This window comes from Diceros bicornis, chromosome 13 (assembly GCF_020826845.1).
Source record: "Diceros bicornis minor isolate mBicDic1 chromosome 13, mDicBic1.mat.cur, whole genome shotgun sequence".
Taxonomy (NCBI): Eukaryota; Metazoa; Chordata; class Mammalia; order Perissodactyla; family Rhinocerotidae; genus Diceros; species Diceros bicornis.
This window is the reverse complement of record NC_080752.1, coordinates 54,252,760-54,267,413: the sequence shown is the minus strand read 5'-3', so window position 1 is coordinate 54,267,413 and position 14,654 is coordinate 54,252,760. Positions and strand designations below refer to the sequence as shown.

Genomic DNA, 14,654 nt, shown 5'->3' with positions numbered 1-14,654 from the left:
GCATTTCCAAAGAGTCTACCAGGAACCCAAAATGAAAATACAATGACAAAGGGAAAAAAAACTGGCAAAGATAGAACATCAGCGCCTATATTATTATTTAAAGCACATTATAGTTTGATGGATTAACTAATTTATTTAGGATGGTCACAAAATGTTACTGATTAGCTTTTAATATTACAGAGTTGTGCTATCATAGAGGATAAACTTTTCTACCATATTTTCAAGAATAAGCAGCAGGGCTGACCTCAGGAGAGACATTGTAAGTACTGTCGTTACTGAAGACATTCTGGGGTGCTGAAGTTTACCAGTGGTGGTCGAAGATTTGCTTATGGATTTTAGGCCCAACTATTTATGTTTTAAGGGAGCCTCCTAATATGGTGAAAATCAGTTAACATGTCCCTATTTTTTCTTTTATTTAATTTTTTTAAACAAAATATTCAAATAGAAACACCTCACTATTACCTGAGGCCTTTAATAATCTCCTTAGATCTGCTTCCTCCCATCAAAGCTAAGTATCCCAGGACTAAGGAAAACAACTGTTTTGCCAGGTAGATGAGATCTTTTCTAGAAATACCTCGGTTGATCTTACATGAGAGGTCATTGTGGGCATATGCAGAGATTCGGCAGAGCCCTGAAACAGAAGCAAAGTGGTCTGTCTGATCACTTTGCCATACTAATTTCTCTACATGCATTCTACTCATTTCCCACAGTGAAATGAAATAATTTCTGAACACCAATTAGTGCCAGGTTCTGTGCTAGGTACGTTACCGACTTTACCCTTGTATTCCTCACTATCCCCTTTTACATGTGAGAAGGAGTGAGGTTCAGAGAAGTTAACAACTGACCCCTAGCCATACATCTAGGATGCAAACTCAGGTCCCACCTAGGGTAGTACTCTTTCCACTGCACCACACTGCTTACCAAGACATGGAGCACCTCAGGACACATCCAAGGAAATTCTTAGGTGTCACATTTATGTACAGATAGCATAACCACTACATCCAACTTTATTCATTTAAAATTTAGAAATTTGACTAATGTTGAATTTGATCTGTTGGTTAGAGACCTAGCTAACTAAGTATTTGACAAAACAGCACCCTATAAGTTGATACCAATTTTATAACCAAACTATTAGGAACATTTAACCAGCAGCAAGTCACATTTATAATTTATAAGGACTTGAAACAATTAACAACTAAATCATTAAAAACAGTATACATTAAAGTACAAAGGGATTGCACGGCAATTTCACTATGGCATCTAAATAAGAGTTTAGTTATGCTAACAGAGTGCAACAGGGTGCATTGTGGGGCGATTCCTGAAGCTACAGAGTTGCAGGTACTATAGTTCTTTTCCCAAAAGTTTAGATCACAGATTCTTTTTTTTTTTTTAAGATTTTATTTATTTATTATTTCCCCCCCCCAAAGCCCCAGTAGATAGTTGTATGTCATAGCTGCACATCCTTCTAGTTGCTGTACGTGGGATGCGGCCTCAGCATGGCCGGAGAAGCGGTGTGTCAGAGCGCGCCCGGGATCCGAACCCGGGCCGCCAGCAGCGGAGCACGCGCACTTAACAGCTAAGCCACGGGGCCGGCCCAGATCACAGATTCTGAACAGCTACCAGCCTGGAAAGAGAAGGCAGAAGGCCAATAGGCCAGTTGTGTGCCTTATCCACACTAGAGCTTCCCTTCACCCCCAACAGTGGGGGTCAAGTCAGCTGCAAGGAAGCTCAATTGAGGGGAGGGAGGCAGAGGAATAGGGAGAACATGTTCACACCACTTAATTAGTGTCACTATGGCAAAATGACTAAGCACTTGGGAGTCAGGCAGAGCTAGTTTCAAATTCTGACTCCTCTGTTTTTTAACTGTACGACACTGGACTAACCCTGAGCCTCAGTTTCCTCATCTGTAATATACGGCTATCACCATCCATATCACAGAGCCACTATAAGGATTAAACGAGCTAACATATGTAAAGTATATTGTACTGTGCCTGAATAAGCACTGAAAAAATGCAAAGTGCTATAAGTCATCCAATCCAAATGCCTGTTTTACACGGGGGTTAACGTTCAGAGAGGCCTATCTCCTTAAGGCCCTAAAGCTACTATGAAGGAATGTCTCTCTTCTATCCCCAGTATACCCTGCAACCCTGCAGAAAGCAACTCCTGAGCCATAAAGGGCAGTGTGGGAGGACTACCAGCTGCTACTAAAAATCTTCCCCAGTTTTTATGCCAGAAAACCAGGGCTTTCACCACCAATCCTGGCCGAGGTCTGGTTATTGTTCCAAAAGCCTACTCTTCGACTCTGCTTTTGATGTACCAGATTAAACCAAATGTGTCCCTTGATACTCTGTGAAGGTCTCTGGCATAGTTTTTATTAGTTCTTGGCAGTTTACAAGAAAAACACTTCAACCCCCATTTCTCATCAACAGTCACCTTAGTAGAATTCAGGTCATTAGTGGGAAGAGAATTCAAATTATCCTGGAATTTCCATTTGGCAGCCTGATCCACTCACTTACTATAGCTTTCCCTTCACTAGCCTGTCATTACTGTGAACTAAGAGCCTCATGGGATCTCTGGGATTCCAACTCACATTCTTCCCTGGTCCTGGATCTCAGCAGTCCTCTACACCAGACAACTGCATCGTCTTGCCCTAAAAAACTCCCAGATCACGAGACAAAATCAGTGCCTCTGATTACATGGTTCAAGCTTTAATGTTCTCAAAGGCAGCAGGGTGGGAAGTGATGCTCTTGGTCAGAAAATTGATTTTGAATCATAGCTACCTACTTAGTAGCTGTAAGACCTTGGCCAAGTTACTTAATCATCTCTGAGCTCAATGCTTCACGTATAAAATGGAAAAAATAACACCAACTCACAGGAGTGCTGAGGCTTAAATGAGGTAAGTGAAAGCACTTAGCATTAATACCTATCACGTGGTAGGTGCTCAATTAATATCTAAATATATACTTGACTACAGCACTTGTCACATATCATAATTACCTTTTACCCTATCTCTATTACCAGAGAAGGACTTCTTGAAGGCAGCGACTGTGTTTTATTTATACCCACATTACATCTCCAGTGCTAGTAGAGCTAGAAATCAAACCCAACCTTAGCCATGGTGTCAATGAAATAACAGAGAGTAGTGGGGATTGAGGAAAACTGGAGAGTGCATGTCCCATCTAAAGAGACATCTACTACAGTACTCAGCTCCCCTGACAAGGGCCATGGAGGAATACTGGGCTGCTGCACTAAAAGCTTCAGATTCAATAAAAGAAGCAAAAGCCAGATCCTGGACACAAAAAGTTGATGCTAGAACAGGTTTTTTTTTGGTGAGGAAGACTGGCTCTGAGCTAACACCTGTTGCCAATCTTCCTCTTTTTGCTTGAGGAAGAGTGGCACTGAACTAACATCTGTGCCCATCTTCCTCTATTTTGTATGTGGGTTGCTGCCACAGCAAGGCTGATAAGTGTTGTGGGTCCGCACCTGGGATCCAAACCCAGGCCGCTGAAGCAGAGCACACCAAACTTAACCACTACACCACAGCGCCAGCCCCAAAGTATTATTTTAAGAACACTTTTAATCCAACCATGCAGAATCAAGCACTATTAGTATTTTGGGTTATATACTTTCAGAAATTTTTGTTATGTAAATGAGAAACGAGGCTTAGTCCCCCCATTATTAGACAACACTATACAAACTGTTTTGTAATTTTTTTCACTTAAATAAATGTGAGTAATTTTCCATATCAAATATATATCATTTATAATAATTGAATTATATTCCACTGCATGGATGTACCACAAATTTTTAATCAGTTCTATATTAATGAATAATTTCAATGTCTTCAATTTTAAAATATTATAAATAGCATTGCAGAGAACATCCATTAAGCCCATTCCTTGTACAACTACCCTCATTATCTCTTCCAGAACTGCAACAGCTTCATAAATAGTATCACTTTGTCTAATTAAAACAAAACAAAATGGAAACCGGATGGTTTTAATGTTAAATCTTTCCATTTTCAATACTAGTTCAAATTTTTTAAAAATTATAAGCAGATCAAAGAAAACTGAGAGCTGCTTGATTTTAACTTCTGACCCATATCTTTCATCTGACTTGGTCCTGAACAACTATTAGCTATTTCCCAAATTATATCCACCTTCAAGGTTTACAAAAAAGTATGTTGACGTATTTTCAAAAGAATCTGACAGAAGTTCTGAAGATAATTCCCAAAGAAGTCCCAGAAACATTTTGAGCAATGATAACATCATAAGAATAGCGCTGGTGCTCAGTAAATGCTTGCTCAATAAATGAATACAGTAAACTAATAAATGAGACCTTAAGTGGATTATAAATTCTGAATTATTTGTTTTTAAAAAATAAATTATATTCTCCAAAGCATAAATTAAGACCAATGGATGGAAAACTATTCTAAGAGGGACCTATTTCAGCTCTCAGAGCTGTCCAAAGATGCCACAAGCTGCTATGGATGGGGTTTTAGCATAGGCTGTTTGAACACTTGAAAGGAAGATGTGAAGATAAGATGAAAAAGAGTAGCCACGTGAAAAAGCAGGGAAAACAAGCTCAGTCTTGGGGCCGGCCCAGTGGCGCAGCGGTTAAGTTTGCACGTTGCGCTTCGGCGGGGTTCGCTGGTTGGATCCTGGGCGCAGACCTACTCACCACTCATCAAGCCATGCTGAGGCGAGGTCCCACACAGAGGAACTAGAAGGACCTACAACTAGGATATACAACTATGTACTGGGGCTGTAGGGAGAAAAAAAAAAAAAGAGGAAGATTGGGAACAGATGTTAGTTCAGGGCCAATCTTTCTCAAAAAAAAAAAAGAAAAGAAAAGCCCAGTCTTTGCAACTAAACAGATTTAGATTCTATTCCCTCCTCACCTCTTTTTAGCTGAGTAACCTCTGGCTAGTTACTTAACCCCACTGAGGCCAATTTCCTAAACTGTAACACATTTTGCAAGGTTGTAAGGATTTAGGATACTTTCATTCATTCGATAAATACTTATATGTGTAGGCACTGTGCTAACTAAGATCTAGGGATCTTCAACAAGACACAGTCCCTGTCCTCAAGGAGATTAAAGTCTATTATAACAGGAAAATTAAAATAGACATAGTACTATGTGTTAAGAGTTACAAGAGAGACAAATGCATAGTATAGAACATAAGCAGGGCCGGCCCCGTGGCTTAGCGGTTAGGTGAACGCACTCCGCTGCTGGCCCCTGGTTCGGACCCCAGGCGCGAACCGACACACTGCTTCTCCAGCCATGCTGAGGCCGCGTCCCACTTACAGCAACTAGAAGGATGTGCAGCTATAACATACAACTATCTGCTGGGGATTTGGGGGAAAAAAATAAATAAATAAAATTAAAAAAAAAAAATTGGAACCATAACCATAGATGAACTAAAAAAAACCTTTAAAAAAAAAAAAGAAAAAGAACATAAGCAGAGCACCTGACCCAGGGCCTAACTCAGTTGCAGGCTGATCACAGAAGGCTTCTCAGGAGATTTAAAATGCTAAGAAGAATAGAAACCTACTGAGACAGATAAGCAAACTACACGTGCCAAGGCCTGGAGCTGAGAGAAAGCATTACATTTCTGGAAGGGCTATAGTTTGGAATGGCAGCAGCCCAGAGGCAAGAGGCTAGAATTAAAGTTAGAAAAGTAAACAGGGCTGGACAAGGCTAAGAATCTAGACCTTTATTCTGAGGAGAATGGTGAGCCACTGAAGAGTTTTAAGCATGGGACTGGCACACAGAATTACCCTTTTAAAAGATCATTTTGGGTACAGTATGGAGAAAGGGACATGGTAGAAGAATGGCAGCGCTCTAGACAGACAACAGGAAAAATAAGACACTGCAGTAATCTAGTCACTGAAAAAGGTAGTAGTGGAGATGTTAAAAAGTAGATGAATGGGAAATATTAAGAAGATAAAAAATCATTAAAACCAGTGGTGAATAATGCATGCAGAATAACAACACTGTGCCTAATAAACAGCAAATGCTCCAAAAAATAGTAGCTGCTATTATTGTTATTGTTATTGGCAATGGGATTAGATGACCTTTAAAATCACTAAGAGTCTATGTTAAGTTGGAGAAATATATGTTCCCAGAAAAGTCCTTTCCCATTACTGGCCAAGCTGTCTTATACAAAAGGATTCATTTTTTATTCAGAAACTCTCTATATCAGAACTGCTCAACTGGGCTCCACTACACACTAGTCATAACATGAAATGCTTATTAGGTGTTCTTACAAACAGGGATCCACAGCTAAATAAGTTCGAGAAACACTGCATAATGTACCCTTTCTCTTGAAGGGTCATAAGGCACATGAGCACAAAGACTCTGAATATTAATTCTGCAGTATAGAGATGCATTTCACTTTGGCCATTATTTTGTCAGATTCTTTTCTCATCCCCAGAGAACACTTATTAGTATTGTATAAGAACTAATGTTCAATGAAACAGCTTGGGAAATGCTGCTGTAAGCCAACTTACAAATTTTAGTGGAATGAAAAGAAGACTACAGGCAACTCTATTCTGACCACCTTCCAAAGGTTGGAGTTTTACACACACTATGGTTTTTCCCTTTTTAATTTAGTCCTACTGAAAATGACATTCAATATCACCATAAATAGCAACCCTCTGCCTCCCAAATTATTGCCAACCAAGTATGATTTGCTTCTTAAAAAGGCCCCAACTTTGTTATTTGATAATGAGCAAATTCTAAGCTACTGACCTTCAGGGTACAGTAATAATTTAAGACAGGTAAAAATGACAAATATGCTCAACAGTGCAGATAGCACATACTTTCTCTTTTCTCTTTTAAATGGACAGATCATGCCACTGGTAAAGAGATATATTTTCTTTTTTTTTTTAATTTTTTTTTATAATTTCATTTATTTTTTCCCCCAAAGCCCCAGTAGATAGTTGTATGTCATAGCTGCACATCCTTCTAGTTGCTGTATGTGGGACGCAGCCTCAGCATGGCCGGAGAAGCGGTGCGTCGGTGCACGCCCGGGATCCGAACCCTGGGCCGCCAGCAGCAGAGCGCGCGCACTTAACCGCTAAGCCACGGGGCCAGCCCCGAGATATATTTTCTTAATACTGGGAAAGAATCCCAGTTCATATAGATCACTGGACAATTTGCAGTTCCTGAGGACAGGGTTAACAGTAATTAGGGACTGTGACAACCTTCAGTAACTCTAATAGATTTAAGGCAGTGACATGATACAAAATATCCTATACTCCTTTATCATTTCCTATGAGTCACTGAAGCATTTATTGAAGCACTGCTCATATCCATGAATGTATTTAAGAATAATTCTTGAATCTGATTTACAATGACATACTGTTGATTTTAAATGAAGGGTATTCATTTAAATAGGACACCTTATATACCTTGGACATGGAGAGTTGAACCTTTAATTTAAACCTATTCTACTAGAAGCATTCAATTGCAAAGGTTAGACTAGTTCTCTCTCTCTCAACTGCACCTGAAGTTTATCCATTAGAAAGCTCTCACCATATAAAAGAAAGCACACTGAATTTAGAAGTAATCTGCCTGCGACAAGCAAGAACTTAAACCAAAATGGAAAATACAAGTCCCATGCTGAAAATGAGGACAGGTGTTGCCTCCTTGCTATCAGGTACATCACTGATAAAACATGGAGAAGTGTGGGAAGGATGCAGCAAATTTTGCAACCTAGCAAAAATTTCTGCAGGCAGAAAGATTTTGTCCGGAACCATTCCACAATGTTGTCTTCTTGCCTACTTCAAAGCAAACGTTACCCAGGTGACTACAAACCAAACTGACAGTCCCACTCAACTGACAATTTCTACAATTAGCAAAAATTTTAAATGACTATAATACAAATCTCTTTCTGGACAGAATGATAAAACTAGTTGTCATGATATCAATAATCACTGCTATTTGGCAAATATGAAGAAGTTTTTATCTCATCAGAATCATTACCACTTGGAACCTCAGGATTAACAGAGGCAATCAGGAGACAACCCAACCCTGAAACAACTGACTCTAACACTTTGTGCATTCGTAAGTAATACTGACCTCACACTGGTCCACTGTAAATCAGCTCCTAAACCACAAGAGCACAACTAAATTAGGTTATTTCTTTCATGTCAAGTGGTTGCTCCCCCATGTAGAAAGCTTACTTTACCTCACAGAGCAGATAATTACAAAAGGCCTCCTCACCAGGGAAGCTCTAACTGGCTGTCAGGACAGATTTTATGCTGCTCTAAAAAGAAAGTGATATGCTGTCTCATTTATTAAGGCCCACTCAGTGACAGGCACCAACCATATGCTATTGTACTCATTTTTCACAATCACTCTATAAGATAGGTATTATTACCACTACTTCACAAAGGAAGAAACTAAGGCTCAGACAGGTTAAGAATCTGACCCCCAGCTTACACAGAGGGTAAATGCATTGCAGAGACAGAGTTCTTTCCCAGGTCTGACTCCAACGTCAGCGCCCCTTCCAAAGGTACCTTTTGCCCAAAGTATTTTAAATCCATTTCCTCCTACAATTAATCTACTTAAATTATGTTAGGTGCTTTGAGTCTCTGTTGGAAAATACTAAAATGACCTTGTAGCCTTCCTAACTAGTCACAGTGCATGCATGAAAAACTGCATAAACAAAATGAAAAGAGAGACTGTAAGACATCAGATAACTCAGTTTGCTTTGAGTACAAGAAATAGAATGGAAAAGAACAACTTGCTGGCTAAGGAATGTTCTTCCTAGGTGGTATGCCTGAGGCTGGAATGAACTTCAAGAAGGTCATTTGTGACCCTAATAATGTCCTCTGCCATTCTCCCTCCTGTGAATGAGGCAAATTTGTCAAAACACAAAAGGTACCTTAAAGTCATCTCTGCTATCAAGTCAATGCTTCCACAAGAGAGGCAATGCTGTCCAGTGGAATGAGCACTGGTCTGGGAATCCAGTGATCTGGCTAGACTTGGCTCTGCCCTTGCGTCGTTAAGTGACCTTGTCAAGGTCATCACACTCTAGGGCCTCAGTACAAAGGACAAGCCTAAAGGAACTGAAGGTCACTTTCTGAGCTAAGATGCAAGGATTTTTCTTTTCTCATAATATTCTATGGTGTCAAGAGAACACAGTGTTTAAGAGTAAGGGCTCCACAAATTGTGTTAAGAATTAAGAGTTACAGACCTATGTTTGAATCTGGGCTCTGCCCCTTACTGGCTATGTGACCTTGAGCAAATTACTTAACTCTTCAGTTTCCTCACAGGTAAAAATGCAGGTGGTAATAGTATCTACCTCCTACTGTGTGAGGATAATTTATATAATACATTTATACCCTAGCTGGTACAGTATAAGCACTCAATAAAGGATAGTAACTATGATATTATTCCTTAGTTTGATTCACAGATCTTTAGTGGCTCAGTATCTCTGAACTAAAAGATAAGACATGTGAATTTCAAAATTGCCTAAAGAGACACCTAGCATGGCCCCTAATTTCACTGCCCCCATTTCTCTGTAAATGGGGATAAGAAACCTTGTATCTTCTAGTACAATGAATCAGTTTTGAACAAATGGAAAACAGTGTAAGCATAAATGAGATAACAGAATTATCTGTTATAAAGATTAATTAAGATGACATAGACACAGTCTGTAAAGTATAGAGCACTGGCATGACTTCTGCTTAAAAGACAAAGCTGATGTTCACAAGTTTTTAATATAAACTCAGACCTATCCAGACCTGCTGGGAGTTCCAGATTTGTCAATTCCAGATGATAACAAGGCCCAGCAAGTGGCCATGGGTCTAAGGAGAATGATGGTGGCCACTGGTACTGAAGAGCAAGTAGTCAAGAAATGCTTGCTGAATAAAAAAGAGGTATGCATATAATTGTTTTTGTAACCTTGTCTCGACTTACTAAAAAAGAAACTAAGTAATGGATGCCGTTACATTCTTCACATTTGGTTAACTTCATGACTAAGCCAAACGAAGCTGAGATGACCAATGTACAAAATGCATGGCAAGCCCAAATTCCCCTCATACTTTTGATTCTTACTCTTTCACACTGCAATGTAATTGCAAATAAAAGGGAGGAGACTCTCACCTAATCATTTCAATACACAAAGCAATTAAGACTTCCAATTTACTAGTCTTCCCCTGAAACCTGATTTAAAGGTTTCCACGCAAAATTGGAATTGCAAATATTTTGTTGTATCCAGTTTTAATTTTACACATCATCCAGGATAAGCATATCCTAGAATCATGAGCCCACGGTTGGAAGAAGGCACTAGGCTTTGGATAGGTCCCAGTGTTTGCAGACAAACATCCTAAAGAAGTGGTGATGTTCGAAAAAGCTCCCTAGTGAGCTCTTGACACTATGCACTTGGTAGTTCCTCACTGCTTAGCATTAATCACTTCCATATATAGAAAGACTATGTCCCCAATATTCCGAAGCCTAGTTTTTAAAGAATGCAGATTCTTAAACTTTCTGTATGTGTTTTTCCCCATTATCTACCTGAGTTCAGGAAAACTCCAGCAGTTTACTTTGTAAATCTTTCCCTTCACAATAGAAACCAAGGAATATGATTTAAATACCTAGTTGAAGAACCTATATTCCATATGGTTACCATTCTGTGGTCTGAATCTTTGAAACAGTACAACAAATTCTTACTAATTATATTCTCCCACTCAATACACTCTTAACAACCAGAAATCAAAGAAAGATGATCCACTTTGAAATACAAAACTATCTTGGAGTTCAACTAGTCCAGTTTATGTTGATAGCATGATGCAGCACATACAACTACAGGCTTTGGCATCAGGCAACTAGTATTTGAATCTCAGCTCAACTACTGAGTGACACTGGACAAGCTACTTAACCTCTCTCTGATCTCAATTTTCTCATCTGCAATATGGGGATAATGCCTACGTAACAGGAATGTGATATTAAATGTGCCCCAAGACATCAGAATCTTCCTATACTACTTTCCCCTTCTCTCGAAAATGTAGTTGCATTCACATAGAACTAACCAAATTTGAAAACCACAGGAGTTTCTTGAAATTAGTATAAAAACGGAAGTGTAACATCTACCTAAAGCTAGAAAGGACCACCTAATACAGACAAGGAAACACAAATTAGGAAAACATAGCAGTTTAACATAAATGTATTTCCATGATCTTCAAACCTTGAGAGGAGCAAAGATAGAACAAACCAAGTCATTACAATTCAATGGAAAAAGGAATGTACCCCCAACAAGCTGACTCTAACAACTCTAGATTAGAACAAAAGCTTTTTGAAACATGAACCAGAAAGTGTTGACAAGTCCTGTTACTTAAGACAAGATGCAAGAAACTATGCACTAGATTATTTTCGTTCTGGGCTGCTTAACTAAAAAAAAAAATTAAGTACATAAGAGACTGAGTGTATTTTTTAGGCACATATAAAAGGAAATAAATGAGCCAAGATCCAGAATCTCTGTCAAGCTCTCTTTCACTAAAGAGGAACCTAACAATATGCATTCAACAAATATTTGCCAAGTATCTAATATTTGCTTTGCTAGAAAGCGTAGCTTTGGAAACTCAGCCCTGACCTGTATCCTTCCTAGAGCAGAACTCATACAGAACATCTCAAAACTAGCTGCATGGTCCTGAGACTCAATAATCTATAATTGCTCTCAATATAACTCCCAAATCTGAAAATGTTCCCCAAAATGCTTCGTACTTTCTCACTCCTACAGTTCTGTCACTACTTAATGCTACGCCTCCTGGTTTGGGATTCAGTTATTAAGACAGGGCACACCTGTCCAACAGCATCCCTCCCTTAGCCTGAGTCTGTTTACTTCCTCCTCACACCACATCCCAGATCCGGTAAATTTGGACTCCAGGGCTCCACCAAAACCTCAGTGTTTCAATGCTGGCACTCTCTAGCAGAACCCCTGATCTGATCTCATCGTTCAGATATGTCCCTAGGACACTGATGCTATACCATGCCCCCAGACCTGCCCTCCATGGACATCAGAGTCACTCCCAAATCCTGTTACACTCCAAGCCTAGCATCCCTGGATCTCTAAGACCCTCTCAGCCCGTAACTCGGGTTTCAGTGTTTCCAAGCCTAGGACTTTTGGGGCTTGCACGCCCCTATCCTGGACCCCTCATGTTCCAAGGAGAGTACCTCTGGAATTAAGAGTGTCTACCACTCCGGCCATGCACAGGATACCTCCGAAGTACCTGCCAGACCATCACCCTCTTTCCCACTAAGGCCTCCAGGCTCGTCCTCAGCCTCCACTCAACTGCTGAGCCGCAGGGGGTCATCACCCCGCAGTCCGAGCCCAAGACGCGCGAATCCCCGCAGCCTCGGATTCCTTCATCACCCCCCAGGCCGGAGACAGCGCGACCAATAAGGTGCCAGGTCCGCGGCCTCCCCGCCATCGACCAATCACGAGCGAGCCCCCCCGCCGTCGCCTTCCGCCAATGGGAGAAAGCCCGCGGGCCGGGCCGACGAGGCGCACGGACCCCACGAGCGCGGCGGCAGCAAGAGCGGAGGGCCGGGCGACAATACAACATGGCGGCGGGCAGACCGGACCGAACTACAGCAGCGGCCGTGCGAGGGAAGTGAGGTCTCCGCCGACGGCGGGAAGCGCTGCCCCTCCCCCCGCCGCCGCCGCCGCCACTCACCGCTCACCCTCCCTCCCGCAGACGCTCCCGCACACTCACATGCCTCTGCTCAGGAGTCAGGGAAGAGCAGGACTGCTCCTGCGGAGTGGAGCAATGCAGAGGCCTGGGCACGGCGGAAGGGAGGGGGAATCGTGCGTCACGGAGAACGGAGCGCGCGCGAAGCGGGGGTACAAACAAGATGGCGGCCACGCCGTTTGTACCGTCTCCCCCGTCCCCTCCCCCTCCCCCTCCCCCTCCCTCTCCCTTGGCGCCTCGACTCCCAGTATCTTGTAATGCGCAGAAGCTAAGTTGCTTGAAGTCTCGCGAGAATTGGGAAAGGGGGACGACATGGTGAGGCGGAATGAGATCTGAGAGCCTTCTGGCGCCGCCCCCTTGTAGGGGATCCGGAGGCGTTGCCTGGTGACCTCCACTGGGCGTTCTCTCCCTGTGAATCTGCTGTGCTGCGCACGCTTGATTTTTAGGGAATAAGTAGTTTTTATTTTCTTTTTTTAGTTTGGGAGGAAAGAGCTGGGGGAGGAAGGACGACGTGGGGATGCCAGATTAAGTGCGCCGTTAAGATAGCTACCAATACCATAAAAGAGGGAATTTAACACCAAAACTGTAAAATTATATACTCCAGGATGAAGAACAGCACTTCCCAAGAATGGTCAGCTTGTAACCTTATGTCGACATAGACATTGTTTTTCTCATTTGAATGCAGAGTTAAAAACTTCATCAAAGACAATTAGAAACCACAGCTACAATGAGCATTACATCTTCTCATACTTTCTTTAATCTCCGCAACCACTTAGTCCAAAGGCATTAGTATTATTTCTGTTTTACGAATGAGAAAACTGAAGTTCAAAAGGGTTAGGTAACTTGATCAAGGTCCCACAGCTAGTAAGTGTGAAAACTCAATTTGAATAGCTCCGAAACCCGTAGATAAAGTCATCAAATATGTATTGAATGGAATTATCTACAGTGAAACAGTGCATTAAGTAGCAAACAGAGGGAAATGAGACTGCTCCTGCTGGTGGTCACCTTGAAGTTTACAAATGACCTTGGAGCCTTTCTGAGACTTGTGTTGAAGGGGTCCAATAAAAGCAACACACTATTGTTTCCGTCCTTTGAGTTTATGACCCTGGTGATAAAGTCGTTGAGAATAGTGGAATAAACCCTTGACTTGAATTCAGGAGAATTGTTTGCAAATCCAACCTTAGTAAATCTCACTTCAGGTACTCAATAAATATTTGATGAATGAATGCATGAAACCTAACTAGCTGTAAGACACCTGACTTCACTGAGTCTCAATTTCTTCATTTGTAAAATGATCTAATTCCTACCTCCTGGGAGTATCGGGGAGATTGAATGAAATAGTGTAAGGAAGAGTGCTTTGTAAATTGCAAAAGTGTCATAAAGAAGTTAGTGATAATGATGACATTTTCAGACATAGAAATGGCATAAAAAATTAAAAACAGGCAAACCGAAAATAAGAAATACTATGTTGAGATAGTAGAGAGATGAGCTTAGCTAACGGGAATAAGCTAGGTAAGTCTCTACAAATATTTATTGAGCAATTACTGCCTATACTATGTTGGCAAAAGAGAGGAAAAATGTGTAGGGAGCAGCACTAATTAGTATTATTAGTTATTATTATAATAAGTATCGACAGTGCATAGAGGCTGCAGTCAGTTTCCCTCCGAGAGCCTGGAAATCAGGTTGCCCTCAGAATTAGACTAATAAGAGTTTACATAGTTGAGGAAATTAGCCAAGGGTGATAGTAAAAATATTTAATATGAGTATTAATCTAGCATTAATTTGCATTGATCTAGCAAATTTGAAGTCCAGGATGGGTCCTGGAGATAGCCTTCTGTGCTAGGTGTTAACCCTTCAGTTGCTAGTTTGTGAATAGTAGGCCCCAGGGGATGCCAGGGGAGGGGAGTTGTCAGGAGGCTTGGGACAGGAGCTGTTTACCAGCTAGTATGAAAG

At 41.2% G+C, this 14,654-nt stretch overlaps 1 protein-coding gene across 9 annotated transcripts in view; it reads right to left on the bottom strand.

Moving 5' to 3' along the window:
- Positions 1-12,888, bottom strand: part of NFYC (nuclear transcription factor Y subunit gamma) — a 63,965-nt gene extending 51,077 nt beyond the window's left edge. For 3 of the 9 annotated variants that reach the window (XM_058553812.1, XM_058553824.1, XM_058553823.1), the window contains exon 1: positions 12,206-12,281. In XM_058553812.1, the coding sequence (XP_058409795.1) occupies positions 12,206-12,251 (46 nt within the window). In that variant the 5' untranslated portion in view covers positions 12,252-12,281. The other 6 variants (XM_058553814.1, XM_058553815.1, XM_058553818.1 and 3 more) reach the window with 6 other exon arrangements.
- Positions 12,889-14,654: the final 1,766 nt, after the last annotated feature.